The 12,051-nt window shown below is 43.0% G+C and overlaps 1 protein-coding gene across 6 annotated transcripts in view; it reads left to right on the top strand.

The window, feature by feature from the left end:
* LOC129840027 (NACHT, LRR and PYD domains-containing protein 12-like) overlaps nt 1–12,051 on the top strand; it is a 66,710-nt gene that overhangs the window by 18,436 nt on the left and 36,223 nt on the right. For all 6 annotated transcript variants that reach the window (XR_008757152.1, XM_055907834.1, XM_055907832.1 and 3 more), the window contains exons 7-12: nt 856–1,041; nt 1,553–1,726; nt 2,061–2,234; nt 5,938–5,987; nt 9,556–10,250; nt 11,904–12,006. Coding sequence is in view for 5 of the 6 variants with exons in the window: in XM_055907834.1 (XP_055763809.1) it covers nt 856–1,041; nt 1,553–1,726; nt 2,061–2,234; nt 5,938–5,987; nt 9,556–10,250; nt 11,904–12,006 (1,382 nt within the window). In the remaining variant the exon portion in view is untranslated. The remainder of the gene's footprint in view (nt 1–855; nt 1,042–1,552; nt 1,727–2,060; nt 2,235–5,937; nt 5,988–9,555; nt 10,251–11,903; nt 12,007–12,051) is intronic.

Genomic DNA, 12,051 nt, shown 5'->3' with positions numbered 1-12,051 from the left:
TTTTGGGGGTATGATATTTGTGCGTCTGTAACTTTCTCACTCATCGTTATTCATAATTAATTCAGGACTATCCGTAATGATGGTAGCATCCACATTAATGTAGAAATGTTTAGAAACATATTATATTCTTACAATAAAAGGGACTTCAAAAATGACACAATACATTATTTACCATTAATTTCTATTGGGCACAAAATAATCTGAAACACAACCAAAATAAACAGCAAATGCATCTAACAAATGTGTAGAGTCACAAGCTTGACGTGGTCATCGCGTGCTATGAATGTGGGACCAAATACTTCACTTTTTACTACTTTAATACACATACAAGTTCACCCGATTAATGGTACATCAACTGGCGAAAACTAGCCAAGTTAATTTACTTCTGTTGAAATGGGACTAAACAAAGGCTACAAAACATTTCCATACACACAACAGCTGTGACGGATACTGATATAGTTAGAAGCTAGAGCTGAACTAGCTGTGGTAGCTACTAGCTACCTCATCACTGGGAATCTACTTTTTAACCCTGTTAAGTCAAACAGCAGTTACCTTGCATCAGTCAAATAAACTAGCCAGTTTCTGTTCTGCTTGCTTTTAAAACTCGGAGAAAAAGCACAACACACAGCATCTCCCTCTGTTCATCTCTCCCGTGACGGTCCTATAAGCCAGCATTTCAGAAACTTTGCCTTCACACTGTCCAGGCTGAAACCACCAAACAGCCTACCCGATCGCTCTGAGGCGTACGCATGTTCCTAAAGCACGCCGATAACACTTTTTGTATCACAGTGCAATGATAAAACTGCAGTTTCAGAATGAAGTGAAAGTTGCGCCCCTGCATCTCTGTTTCTGCAGACTAGCAGGCTGTAGACTCCTACCTGAGCACTATGAATCACTGGCCTTCGTTCTCCAATCAGCAGACTCATCCTTGAGAGAGCTCGACCTGAGGAACTGTACGCTGTCTGATGGTGATGATGAGGGCAGACTGAGTGTTCTCTTTGCTGCATTGAAACATCCACACTGTAAACTGGAGACACTGAGGTCATTACTTTGGGAGGTGTTTTCAGATGACGAGAACCTGAAGATTGTTGGATAGTTTTTAGGGTCATTTTGTCACCCTGACAGCTTGTATATGTACTGATCATATGTTCTTGATCTTTGTTTTAATGGCGGCAGGTAGCCTAGCGGTTAGAGTGTTGGGCCAGTAACCAAAAGGTCATTGGTTCAAATACCTGAGCCAACAATGTGTCAAATCTTTCAATGTGCCCTTAAGCAAGGCATTTAACCCTAATTTGCTCTAGGGGTGCCGTACTACTATGTCTGACCCTGTAAAACAACACATTTCACTGCACCTATCTGGTGTATGGGACAATAATACTAATATATAACATCTATTATTTGTTTTAACACTTAGCTTTGGGTATGAATGCATATCAAACCTTTCCTCACAAGAATGTTGATGTTTTTTGGGTAGCACTTTCTTTGTAGTACAGTCTTATGAAGTATTATATATAAATATCCTATCATAAAATGGTTTTCTCTGTTGTTGCAGACTTCCTGGCTGTGAACTCACTGAGTGGTTTTATGAAGTGTTGGCCTCAGTTCTCAGCTCAAATGACTCTCACCTGAGAGAGCTGGACCTGAGTAACAATGACCTGCAGGATTCAGGAGTGAAGCTGCTCTCTGCTGGACTAGGGAATCCACACTGTCAACTAGAGACACTGAGGTCAGTACTTAGAAACATTGTTACTGTTACTGAGACCAAAAGGTCTGTCAGAAAACAATCCATCCTCAGTTTTTTGGAACAGTTTTTAAATATATAGTATACTGCAATATTGACTGACCATATATTGTTGAGTCAGAATATCCACAGGGGCCCATTCCTTCAGAAAATATACCTTAATTTAAGAAACACCTTAGTTTCTCCAATCCATCTATCTTATATAACAAGACTGTCCCTTTTAGAATAACGTGTCCATTAGATATTTTGTATTGCTCAATAATGTTACCAAATAAATGTTATATTTTGATGTGCTTTACCCTACCTCTGTTCTCTGCAGGATGTCATTCTGTAGAGTCACAGAGGAAGGCTGTGCTTCTCTGGCTTCAGCTCTGGGGTCAAACCCCTCCCACCTGAGAGAACTGGACCTGAGCTTCAATCACCCAGGAGACTCTGGAGTGAAGCTGCTCTCTGCTAGACTGGAGGATCCACACTGTAGACTGGAGAAACTCAAGTTAGTACAGTTACTGTGGAAACCATACATTTCTAGTGCCTTTCTTTCCCATTTATACCACCTCCTTTGAGTTCTGACCAAAACAGAATGCCAAACAGTCTTGTAACTGATTGATTGAATATTGCATTTGTCTTATTATTCTGAGAACAGCCAGGTATGGATATGGTGTAGAGCTCTTAATTTGTCACCTTTTTGGACTAGACTAGACTTCATACAGTCTGGACTAGACTACACTTCATACAGGCTGGACTAGACTACACTTCATACAGGCTGGACTAGACTACACTTCATACAGGCTGGACTAGACTACACTTCATACATGCTGGACTAGACTTCATACAGTCTGGACTACACTTCATACAGGCTGGACTAGACTAGACTTCATACAGGCTGGACTAGACTAGACTTCATACAGGCTGGACTACACTCCATACAGGCTGGACTAGACTACACTTCACACAGGCTGGACTAGACTAGACTTCATACAGGCTGGACTAGACTAGACTTCATACAGGCTGGACTAGACTAGACTTCATACAGGCTGGACTAGACTAGACTTCATACAGGCTGGACTAGACTAGACTTCATACAGGCTGGACTAGACTAGACTTCATACAGGCTGGACTAGACTAGACTTCATACAGGCTGGACTAGACTAGACTTCATACAGGCTGGACTAGACTTCATACAGGCTGGACTAGACTTCATACAGGCTGGACTAGACTTCATACAGGCTGGACTAGACTTCATACAGGCTGGACTAGACTTCATACAGGCTGGACTAGACTTCATACAGGCTGGACTAGACTTCATACAGGCTGGACTAGCCTTCATACAGGCTGGACTAGCCTTCATACAGGCTGGACTAGACTACACTTCATACAGGCTGGACTAGACTACACTTCATACAGGCTGGACTAGACTACAATTTACACAGGCTGGACTAGACTACACTTCACACAGGCTGGACTAGACTACAGTTCACACAGGCTGGACTAGACTACACTTCATACAGGTTTGAATAGACTACAATCCATACAGGCTGGACTAGACTGCACTCCATACAGGCTGGACTAGACTACACTCCATACAGGCTGGACTAGACTACACTTCATACAGGCTGGACTAGACTACACTTCGTACAGGCTGGACTAGACTACACTTCATACAGGCTGGACTAGACTACACTTCATACATGCCGGACTATACTACACTTCATACAGGCTGGACTAGACTATACTTCATACAGGGTGGACTAGACTACACTCCATACAGGCTGGACTAGACTACACTCCATACAGGCTGGACTAGACTACACTCCATACAGGCTGGACTAGACTACACTTCACACAGGCTGGACTAGCCTTCATACAGGCTGGACTAGACTACACTTCATACAGGCTGGACTAGACTACACTTCATACAGGCTGGACTAGACTACAATTTACACAGGCTGGACTAGACTACACTTCACACAGGCTGGACTAGACTACAGTTCACACAGGCTGGACTAGACTACACTTCATACAGGTTTGAATAGACTACACTCCATACAGGCTGGACTAGACTGCACTCCATACAGGCTGGACTAGACTACACTCCATACAGGCTGGACTAGACTACACTTCATACAGGCTGGACTAGACTACACTTCATACATGCTGGACTAGACTACACTTCATACAGGCTGGACTAGACTACACTTCGTACAGGCTGGACTAGACTACACTTCGTACAGGCTGGACCAGACTACACTTCATACATGCTGGACTAGACTACACTTCATACAGGCTGGACTAGACTACACTTCATACAGGCTGGACTAGACTACACTTCATACAGGCTGGACTAGACTACACTTCATACAGGCTGGACTAGACTACACTTCATACATGCTGGACTAGACTTCATACAGTCTGGACTACACTTCATACAGGCTGGACTAGACTAGACTTCATACAGTCTGGACTAGACTTCATACAGGCTGGACTAGACTAGACTTCATACAGGCTGGACTACACTCCATACAGGCTGGACTAGACTACACTTCACACAGGCTGGACTAGACTAGACTTCATACAGGCTGGACTAGACTAGACTTCATACAGGCTGGACTAGACTAGACTTCATACAGGCTGGACTAGACTAGACTTCATACAGGCTGGACTAGACTTCATACAGGCTGGACTAGACTTCATACAGGCTGGACTAGACTTCATACAGGCTGGACTAGACTAGACTTCATACAGGCTGGACTAGACTTCATACAGGCTGGACTAGACTTCATACAGGCTGGACTAGACTTCATACAGTCTGGACTACACTTCATACAGGCTGGACTAGACTAGACTTCATACAGGCTGGACTAGACTTCATACAGGCTGGACTAGACTTCATACAGGCTGGACTAGACTTCATACAGGCTGGACTAGCCTTCATACAGGCTGGACTAGCCTTCATACAGGCTGGACTAGACTAGCCTTCATACAGGCTGGACTAGACTACACTTCATACAGGCTGGACTAGACTACACTTCATACAGGCTGGACTAGACTACAATTTACACAGGCTGGACTAGACTACACTTCACACAGGCTGGACTAGACTACACTTCATACAGGTTTGAATAGACTACACTCCATACAGGCTGGACTAGACTGCACTCCATACAGGCTGGACTAGACTACACTCCATACAGGCTGGACTAGACTACACTTCATACAGGCTGGACTAGACTACACTTCGTACAGGCTGGACTAGACTACACTTCATACAGGCTGGACCAGACTACACTTCATACAGGCTGGACTAGACTACACTTCATACAGGCTGGACTAGACTACACTTCATACAGGCTGGACTAGACTACACTTCATACAGGCTGGACTATACTACACTCCATACAGGCTGGACTAGACTACACTCCATACAGGCTGGACTAGACTACACTCCATACAGGCTGGACTAGACTACACTCCATACAGGCTGGACTAGACTACACTTCACACAGGCTGGACTAGACTACACTTCATACAGGCTGGACTAGACTACACTTCATACAGGCTGGACTAGACTACACTTCACACAGACTGGACTAGACTAGACTTCACACAGGCTGGACTAGACTACACTCCATACAGGCTGGACTAGACTACACTCCATACAGGCTGGACTAGACTACACTTCACACAGGCTGGACTAGACTACACTTCACACAGGCTTGACTAGACTACACTCCATACAGGCTGGACTAGACTAGACTACACTCCATACAGGCTGGACTAGACTACACTCCATACAGGCTGGACTAGACTACACTCCATACAGGCTGGACTAGACTACACTTCACACAGGCTGGACTAGACTACACTTCATACAGGCTGGACTAGACTACACTTCATACAGGCTGGACTAGACTACACTTCATACAGGCTGGACTAGACTACACTTCATACAGACTGGACTAGACTAGACTTCACACAGGCTGGACTAGATTACACTCCATACAGGCTGGACTAGACTACACTTCACACAGGCTTGACTAGACTACACTACACTCCATACAGGCTGGACTAGACTAGACTACACTTCATACAGGCTGGACTAGACTAGACTACACTTCATACAGGCTGGACTAGACTAGACTACATTTCATACAGGCTGTGTGTCATTCACTCTGTCTGTTCCTCTGTCTCTCCCACAGTGTGGAACATAATGAAGAAATTTGGGTAAAACCACAGCTGATAAAGAAATGTAAGTGTGATAAAGAACTGGAATAGAACTTTATGAAATATGATTATTCTATTCAATTCTCTTTTATTATACGATTTTTTAAAAACATTTATAAATCACACATTGTTTTTTAATCTTTATTTTTGAGAGGCTATTTTCAGATTTAATTGAACACCATATCAGCAGCATAGGTTTGATTCTGGCCTACTGCTCTTTGACACAACCTCTCTCTATCTTTACCAACTGTCATTCTCTTCCTGGTCCAAAAATCCTATAGGATTTCAATACAGAAATCTTCCAATAGAATATTCTATCAGATTTTGGAACCTATCCTATAGGACTTGTTCCAACATCTGATAGGATTCTTGTATAGGAATCATATAGGATACTATAAGATCAAATCCTATAGGATAGAATCCCATAGGAGTCCAAAGGACTGGTTCCAAAATATGATAGGATTGTATTACTCCCATATTGTGGTGGTGTGTTGAACAGGTTGAGAACCTCAGGGAATTACTATTGGTGTGTCAGTTTACTGGTCTTGATTGCCGTTTAACATCTATGTGCAGATTTCTGTGCCATATTTAGCTGTGAGATTGTCCAATAAAGCTACATATTAGAATGTTTAAGATTATTTCTGTTAATTTCCTGTACGTGGACAGTATGTGATACTACATTACACAACCTCATGATTTGACCACTTCAAATTGAGGGTAATTACACAACCTTTTTACTTCAGATTAGTATAAATGTTTATAGTAATCACATTGACAAAATTGATTGCTTAAAACAGATCAATATCATTGGTTTTGTCATACTCGCTAGCGGTTTTAGGACTTCTACTATGAAACTCAAATGACAGGGAAAAATTGGGGTGCTATCTGTATAAAAGTCACTGGCCTCACAACAAATACATGGGCTTGCGAGTCAAATTATAACTAAAATAACAGCCAACCCTTGTCACTGTTGATATTCTATGGAGGGTTGTGATTCGTTGAAGTTAAATAACAAAGCAACTGATTTGTTTCCTGCCCCGTTTCGGCAGCCTCTGAAAACTTCGACCTTATAGAATTTAGAGGACTGTCTTCAGCAAATTCTCTTCTAATCAGTGATATACAAATTATTCTCAGATTCACTGTAGCCTTTGAATAATGTTAGTTTTAACAGCGCATACATGTTTTCCCCCGCTCTAATGATTCCAAATTGAAATCGACATGAATGATTAACAAAATAGTGTTGTGTTTAGCTTTCTGCGTTGGCGACCCACTTGAAACAAAATGCAACAATCCACAATGTAGCTGGCTGTCTGTGTGTCTATGTACGCTGCTGACTCAACACTATACACTTCGGCTGCAACAATAAAATAAATAACTGAGACACTTAACATAGATTTCTAGTCAGTTTTATAATGTGTAACTAGCAATAGACTGGTGCTAAATGATCTCAAACTAAAAGCATCATTTTTGGGACAAATCACTCGCTCAACGCTAAACCTCGTTTGGATTCATTATTGAATAATGTGTTTATTGAGCAAGTTGAGGAGACTAAACCGCTCGGTGTCACCCTAGATAGCAAGCTGTCATGGTCAAAACATAGACTCAATGGTTGCTAAAATGGGAATTGGTCTGTCCATGATAGGGCGTTGCTCTGTCTTGACTTCTCAGTTGACCAGACATGTCCTACAGGCCCTATTTTAGTCGCACCTGGACTACTGCCCAGCTGTGTGGTCATGTCCTACAGGCCCTAGTTTAGTTGCACCTGGACTACTGCCCAGCTGTGTGGTCATGTCCTACAGGCCCTAGTTTAGTCGCACCTGGACTACTGCCCAGCTGTGTGGTCATGTCCTACAGGCCCTAGTTTAGTCGCACCTGGACTACTGCCCAGCTGTGTGGTCATGTCCTACAGGCCCTAGTTTAGTTGCACCTGGACTACTGCCCAGCTGTGTGGTCATGTCCTACCGGCCCTAGTTTGGTTGCACCTGGACTACTGCCCAGCTGTGTGGTCATGTCCTACAGGCCCTAGTTTAGTCGCACCTGGACTACTGCCCAACTGTGTGGTCATGTCCTACAGGCCCTAGTTTAGTTGCACCTGGACTACTGCCCAGCTGTGTGGTCATGTCCTACAGGCCCTAGTTTAGTTGCACCTGGACTACTGCCCAGCTGTGTGGTCATGTCCTACAGGCCCTGGTTTAGTCGCACCTGGACTACTGCCCAGCTGTGTGGTCATGTCCTACAGGCCCTAGTTTAGTTGCACCTGGACTACTGCCCAGCTGTGTGGTCATGTCCTACAGGCCCTAGTTTAGTTGCACCTGGACTACTGCCCAGCTGTGTGGTCATGTCCTACAGGCCCTAGTTTAGTCGCACCTGGACTACTGCCCAGCTGTGTGGTCATGTCCTACAGGCCCTAGTTTAGTCGCACCTGGACTACTGCCCAGCTGTGTGGTCATGTCCTACAGGCCCTAGTTTAGTCGCACCTGGACTACTGCCCAGCTGTGTGGTCATGTGCGGCAGAGAAGGACATAGGTCAATTGCAGTTGGTCCAGAACAAAGCAGCACATATCACACTTTGATGCACACGGAGAGAACGTGTCAGTAACTTGCATGTCAGTCTCTCCTGGCTCAAAGAGGAGGATGGATTGACTGCATCACTATGGGTCGTTGTGAGAGGTGTTGACGTGTTGAAGGTACCCAACTGTCTGTTCAAGCAGTTGGCCCACAGATCAGACACTCATCAGTACAACACTAGACATGTAACCAGAGGTCTCTTCACAGTTCCAGGTCCAGAACAGAGGCTGGGAAACACACAGTATTAAATAGAGCCATGACTACATGGAACTCTTTGCCACCCTTTAAACAAAAGAACACCTTACTGCACAAAGGGGACTGTGAAGAGACACAGCCATTTTATATATCTTGTATTGTAATTTGCACTGTGCTAAGTATTAGACCTAGATATTGTGTGTATGTACTGATATGTAGGCTATGCTTGACGTTTTAAATGTGTGTAGTTCAGTCCTTGACTAATAATGTCCTGTACTATGTATTATGTCATGTTTCATTTGGATCTCAGGAAGAGTAGCTGGTGCTTTTACAGCGGCTAATGGGGATCCTGATTAAATACCAAAATACCTAAAAAACTGTTGCAAAGATAATGTTAGAAAACCAGAGATTCTCTGCACAGCCACAGGCGGCGAGCTGAACTTGGTAGTTAATTAACACTGCAAGCCTGTGGTAGCTGTGATGTCATCAGTCATTCTTAAAAGGGACAATAGGATTCTTTTTGATTCCCAATAAGAAAAAAGTAGTCCAATAGGATTCTGATAAAGGTGTCCAAAATCCTATAGTATTGTGAGAATCCAATAGGATTCTATAGGAAAAGTCACTATTCCTAAAGGATATTTTGACTAGGGCTTTCACTGTCCATTCAATAACATCTGAAAATACTCCTTAAAAAACACAATGTGTGAAAGAATTTAGAGAAAGTTTACTAAACATATAGTAGTATTGAGACATTAGATATAATTTGTTTTCAGCACAAACACTGGTCTAATCCAGCCAACTCTCTCCTAAACCTCTCCTCCTGTCTGCAGATGCCTGTGATCTCACACTGGACCCAAACACAGCACACAGAAACCTCTCTCTGTCTGAGGGGAACAGAAGGGTGGAGAGGGTTAAAGAGGAGCAGCCGTATCCTGATCACCCAGAGAGATTTGATTTTGTTCCCCAGGTGCTGTGTAGAGAGGGTCTGACTGGGCGCTGTTACTGGGAGGTCGAGTGGAGCGGGCTGGCTGACATAGGAGTGACATATAAAGGCAACAGCAGAAAAGGAGACGGTTCTTTCTGTGACTTTGGATACAATAACAAGTCCTGGCGTCTGGCCTGCCGTGGGAATCATTACATTGCTCTCCACAATAATGAATATACTACTATACCTGCACCACACCTCATCAACCCTCCTCAACCCCAGGGAGACCTGTCCTCCTCCGCTCCACACCTCATCAACCCTCCTCAACCCCAGGGAGACCTGTTCTCCTCCACTCCACACCTCATCAACCCTCCTCAACCCCAGGGAGACCTGTCCTCCTCCCCTCCACGCCCCAGAGTAGGAGTGTTTCTGGACTGGCCGACCGGCACTCTGTCGTTCTACAAGGTCTACTGTGGCTTGATGACCCACCTGTACACATTCCAGACCATATTCACAGAGCCCCTCTATCCCACTTTTGGGCTTCAGCATCCTCACACCTCTGTGTCCCTCGGGTTTGCCAGCAATCCTGTATCATCTGAGGTAGACAACGTTTAAAATATTATTATAGATATTCTCCTCACTATATTTTCTGTTATGAATTTAAATTGAAGAAGCTATTGATCAAATAATCGTTAAATAATTAATTCAGAGTTGATAAAGGCTGTGTTCGAGCTCATTAAATCTGTTTTGTATTGTTAGTAAATTGTGACTCACTGACTGATCTACAAACAATAATAGTTTGTAGATTAAACTAGTTTTTAATCTATTTTTTGTAGATCAGTGATTTGAAGATCAGTCAGTCGGCAGTCGATGATGCTGTCAATGTCAAACAAACTATATTAAGCAATGAAGTAAAACTAATTGTGACTTCAGGCTTTGACTGATTTGATGTTCCACCCTGACGTATTGGTATATCATCCAATGAGATATGAGCAAAGGCGGGCTTATAATAGATGACTGTACCAAGTATGTACAGGGGCGGCAGCCTAGTGGTTAGAGCGTTGGGCCAGTAACCGAAAGGTTGCTAGCTCGAATCCCCAAGCTGACAAGGTAAAAATCTATGATTCTGCCCCTGAACAAGGCAGTTAACACACTGTTCCTAGGCCGTCACTGTAAATAAGAATTTGTTCTTAACTGACTTGCCGAGTTAATTAAAGATAAAAAGTGAAGTATATGATATCCATCCTTTATCATGAGAGTCATAAATGAGCTGGGCTACTATTCCTTTTCATTAGAGGCATTTCCACTTGATGAATGAAATACATCTTTTACTCTGTTTGAATACATTCAAATTCAGTTGTAACATCTTTTGTCTTATGATCTTTTAAATCAGAGACCAGGATTGGTTCGTGGAAAGTTGTAAAATGGCTCTCTATTTGCCCTTTGCGTGTAGACTAGACACCAATACAAGACTACCACTGAAGAACACCATTGGCATTGTTCTCAGCTAATTTGCATGCCGCTGTCAGTCACTGAATCGTTAGGCTCTGCGGGGTCGTCAACAACCAGAGGTCTGGTTTTCAGAGGAAATGGAAGAGAGAGCCTGTGACAAGGGAGAGACTTTTATTCTTGTCAAGACCAAAATGTGGGTTATCTAGTTTCAGGCATTAATTTTACCTCTGCTATGTCAGGTCACTGAATAGTAATGAGAAAAGGGAGGAGCCAACTGTCAAATCCTGGAGAAATTGGGGGTGGAGACTATTCAGTTAATCAAATATATTTATGATTTCTGCACGTCTAAATTGTGTGGAGAAAGGCACAAATAATGTTATTCATAATAATTATCATAAGAATACTTCCAGAACCACCATGAGGACACTTTAATGATTACCATGTAGCACAGGAGGTTGGTGGCACCTTTATTGGGGAGGACAGGCTTGTGGTAATGGCTGGAGTGGAATTAGTGGAATGGTATCAAATACATCAAACACATGTTTACCAGGTGTTTGATGCCATTCCATTCGCTCCCTTTTGGCCATTATTATGAGCCGTCCTCCCCTCAGCAGCCTCCACTGCCGTGTACTGTATATAATACATTTCTGTATAGAATCTTGATTAAATATGATACACAACATGTATTAACTTTTTATTTACAAGATAAAACATTTTTGCTTCATTGAATTAATGTTTAACTTTGTTTGAATGTATTCATGAAAATGGTGTTCAGACTACTAATTCTGTGTCTATGTTCAGGCCACCCGCTGTCCAGATGAGATCCTGAAAATGGCAGAAATATGCAGAGAAGAAGATGGAAAAGAGGAAGATGATGATGAAGAAAAATACAACAGAGAAGCGTGTATGTAATCAGTCCAAAGGGTTGTGATAGTGTCTACTGAAGTAT

The sequence above is a fragment of the Salvelinus fontinalis genome, chromosome 40, assembly GCF_029448725.1.
Source record: "Salvelinus fontinalis isolate EN_2023a chromosome 40, ASM2944872v1, whole genome shotgun sequence".
NCBI classification, from domain to species: domain Eukaryota; kingdom Metazoa; phylum Chordata; class Actinopteri; order Salmoniformes; family Salmonidae; genus Salvelinus; species Salvelinus fontinalis.
Note: the sequence above shows the minus strand (reverse complement) of the source record. Positions and strands in the feature narration are given on the sequence as shown.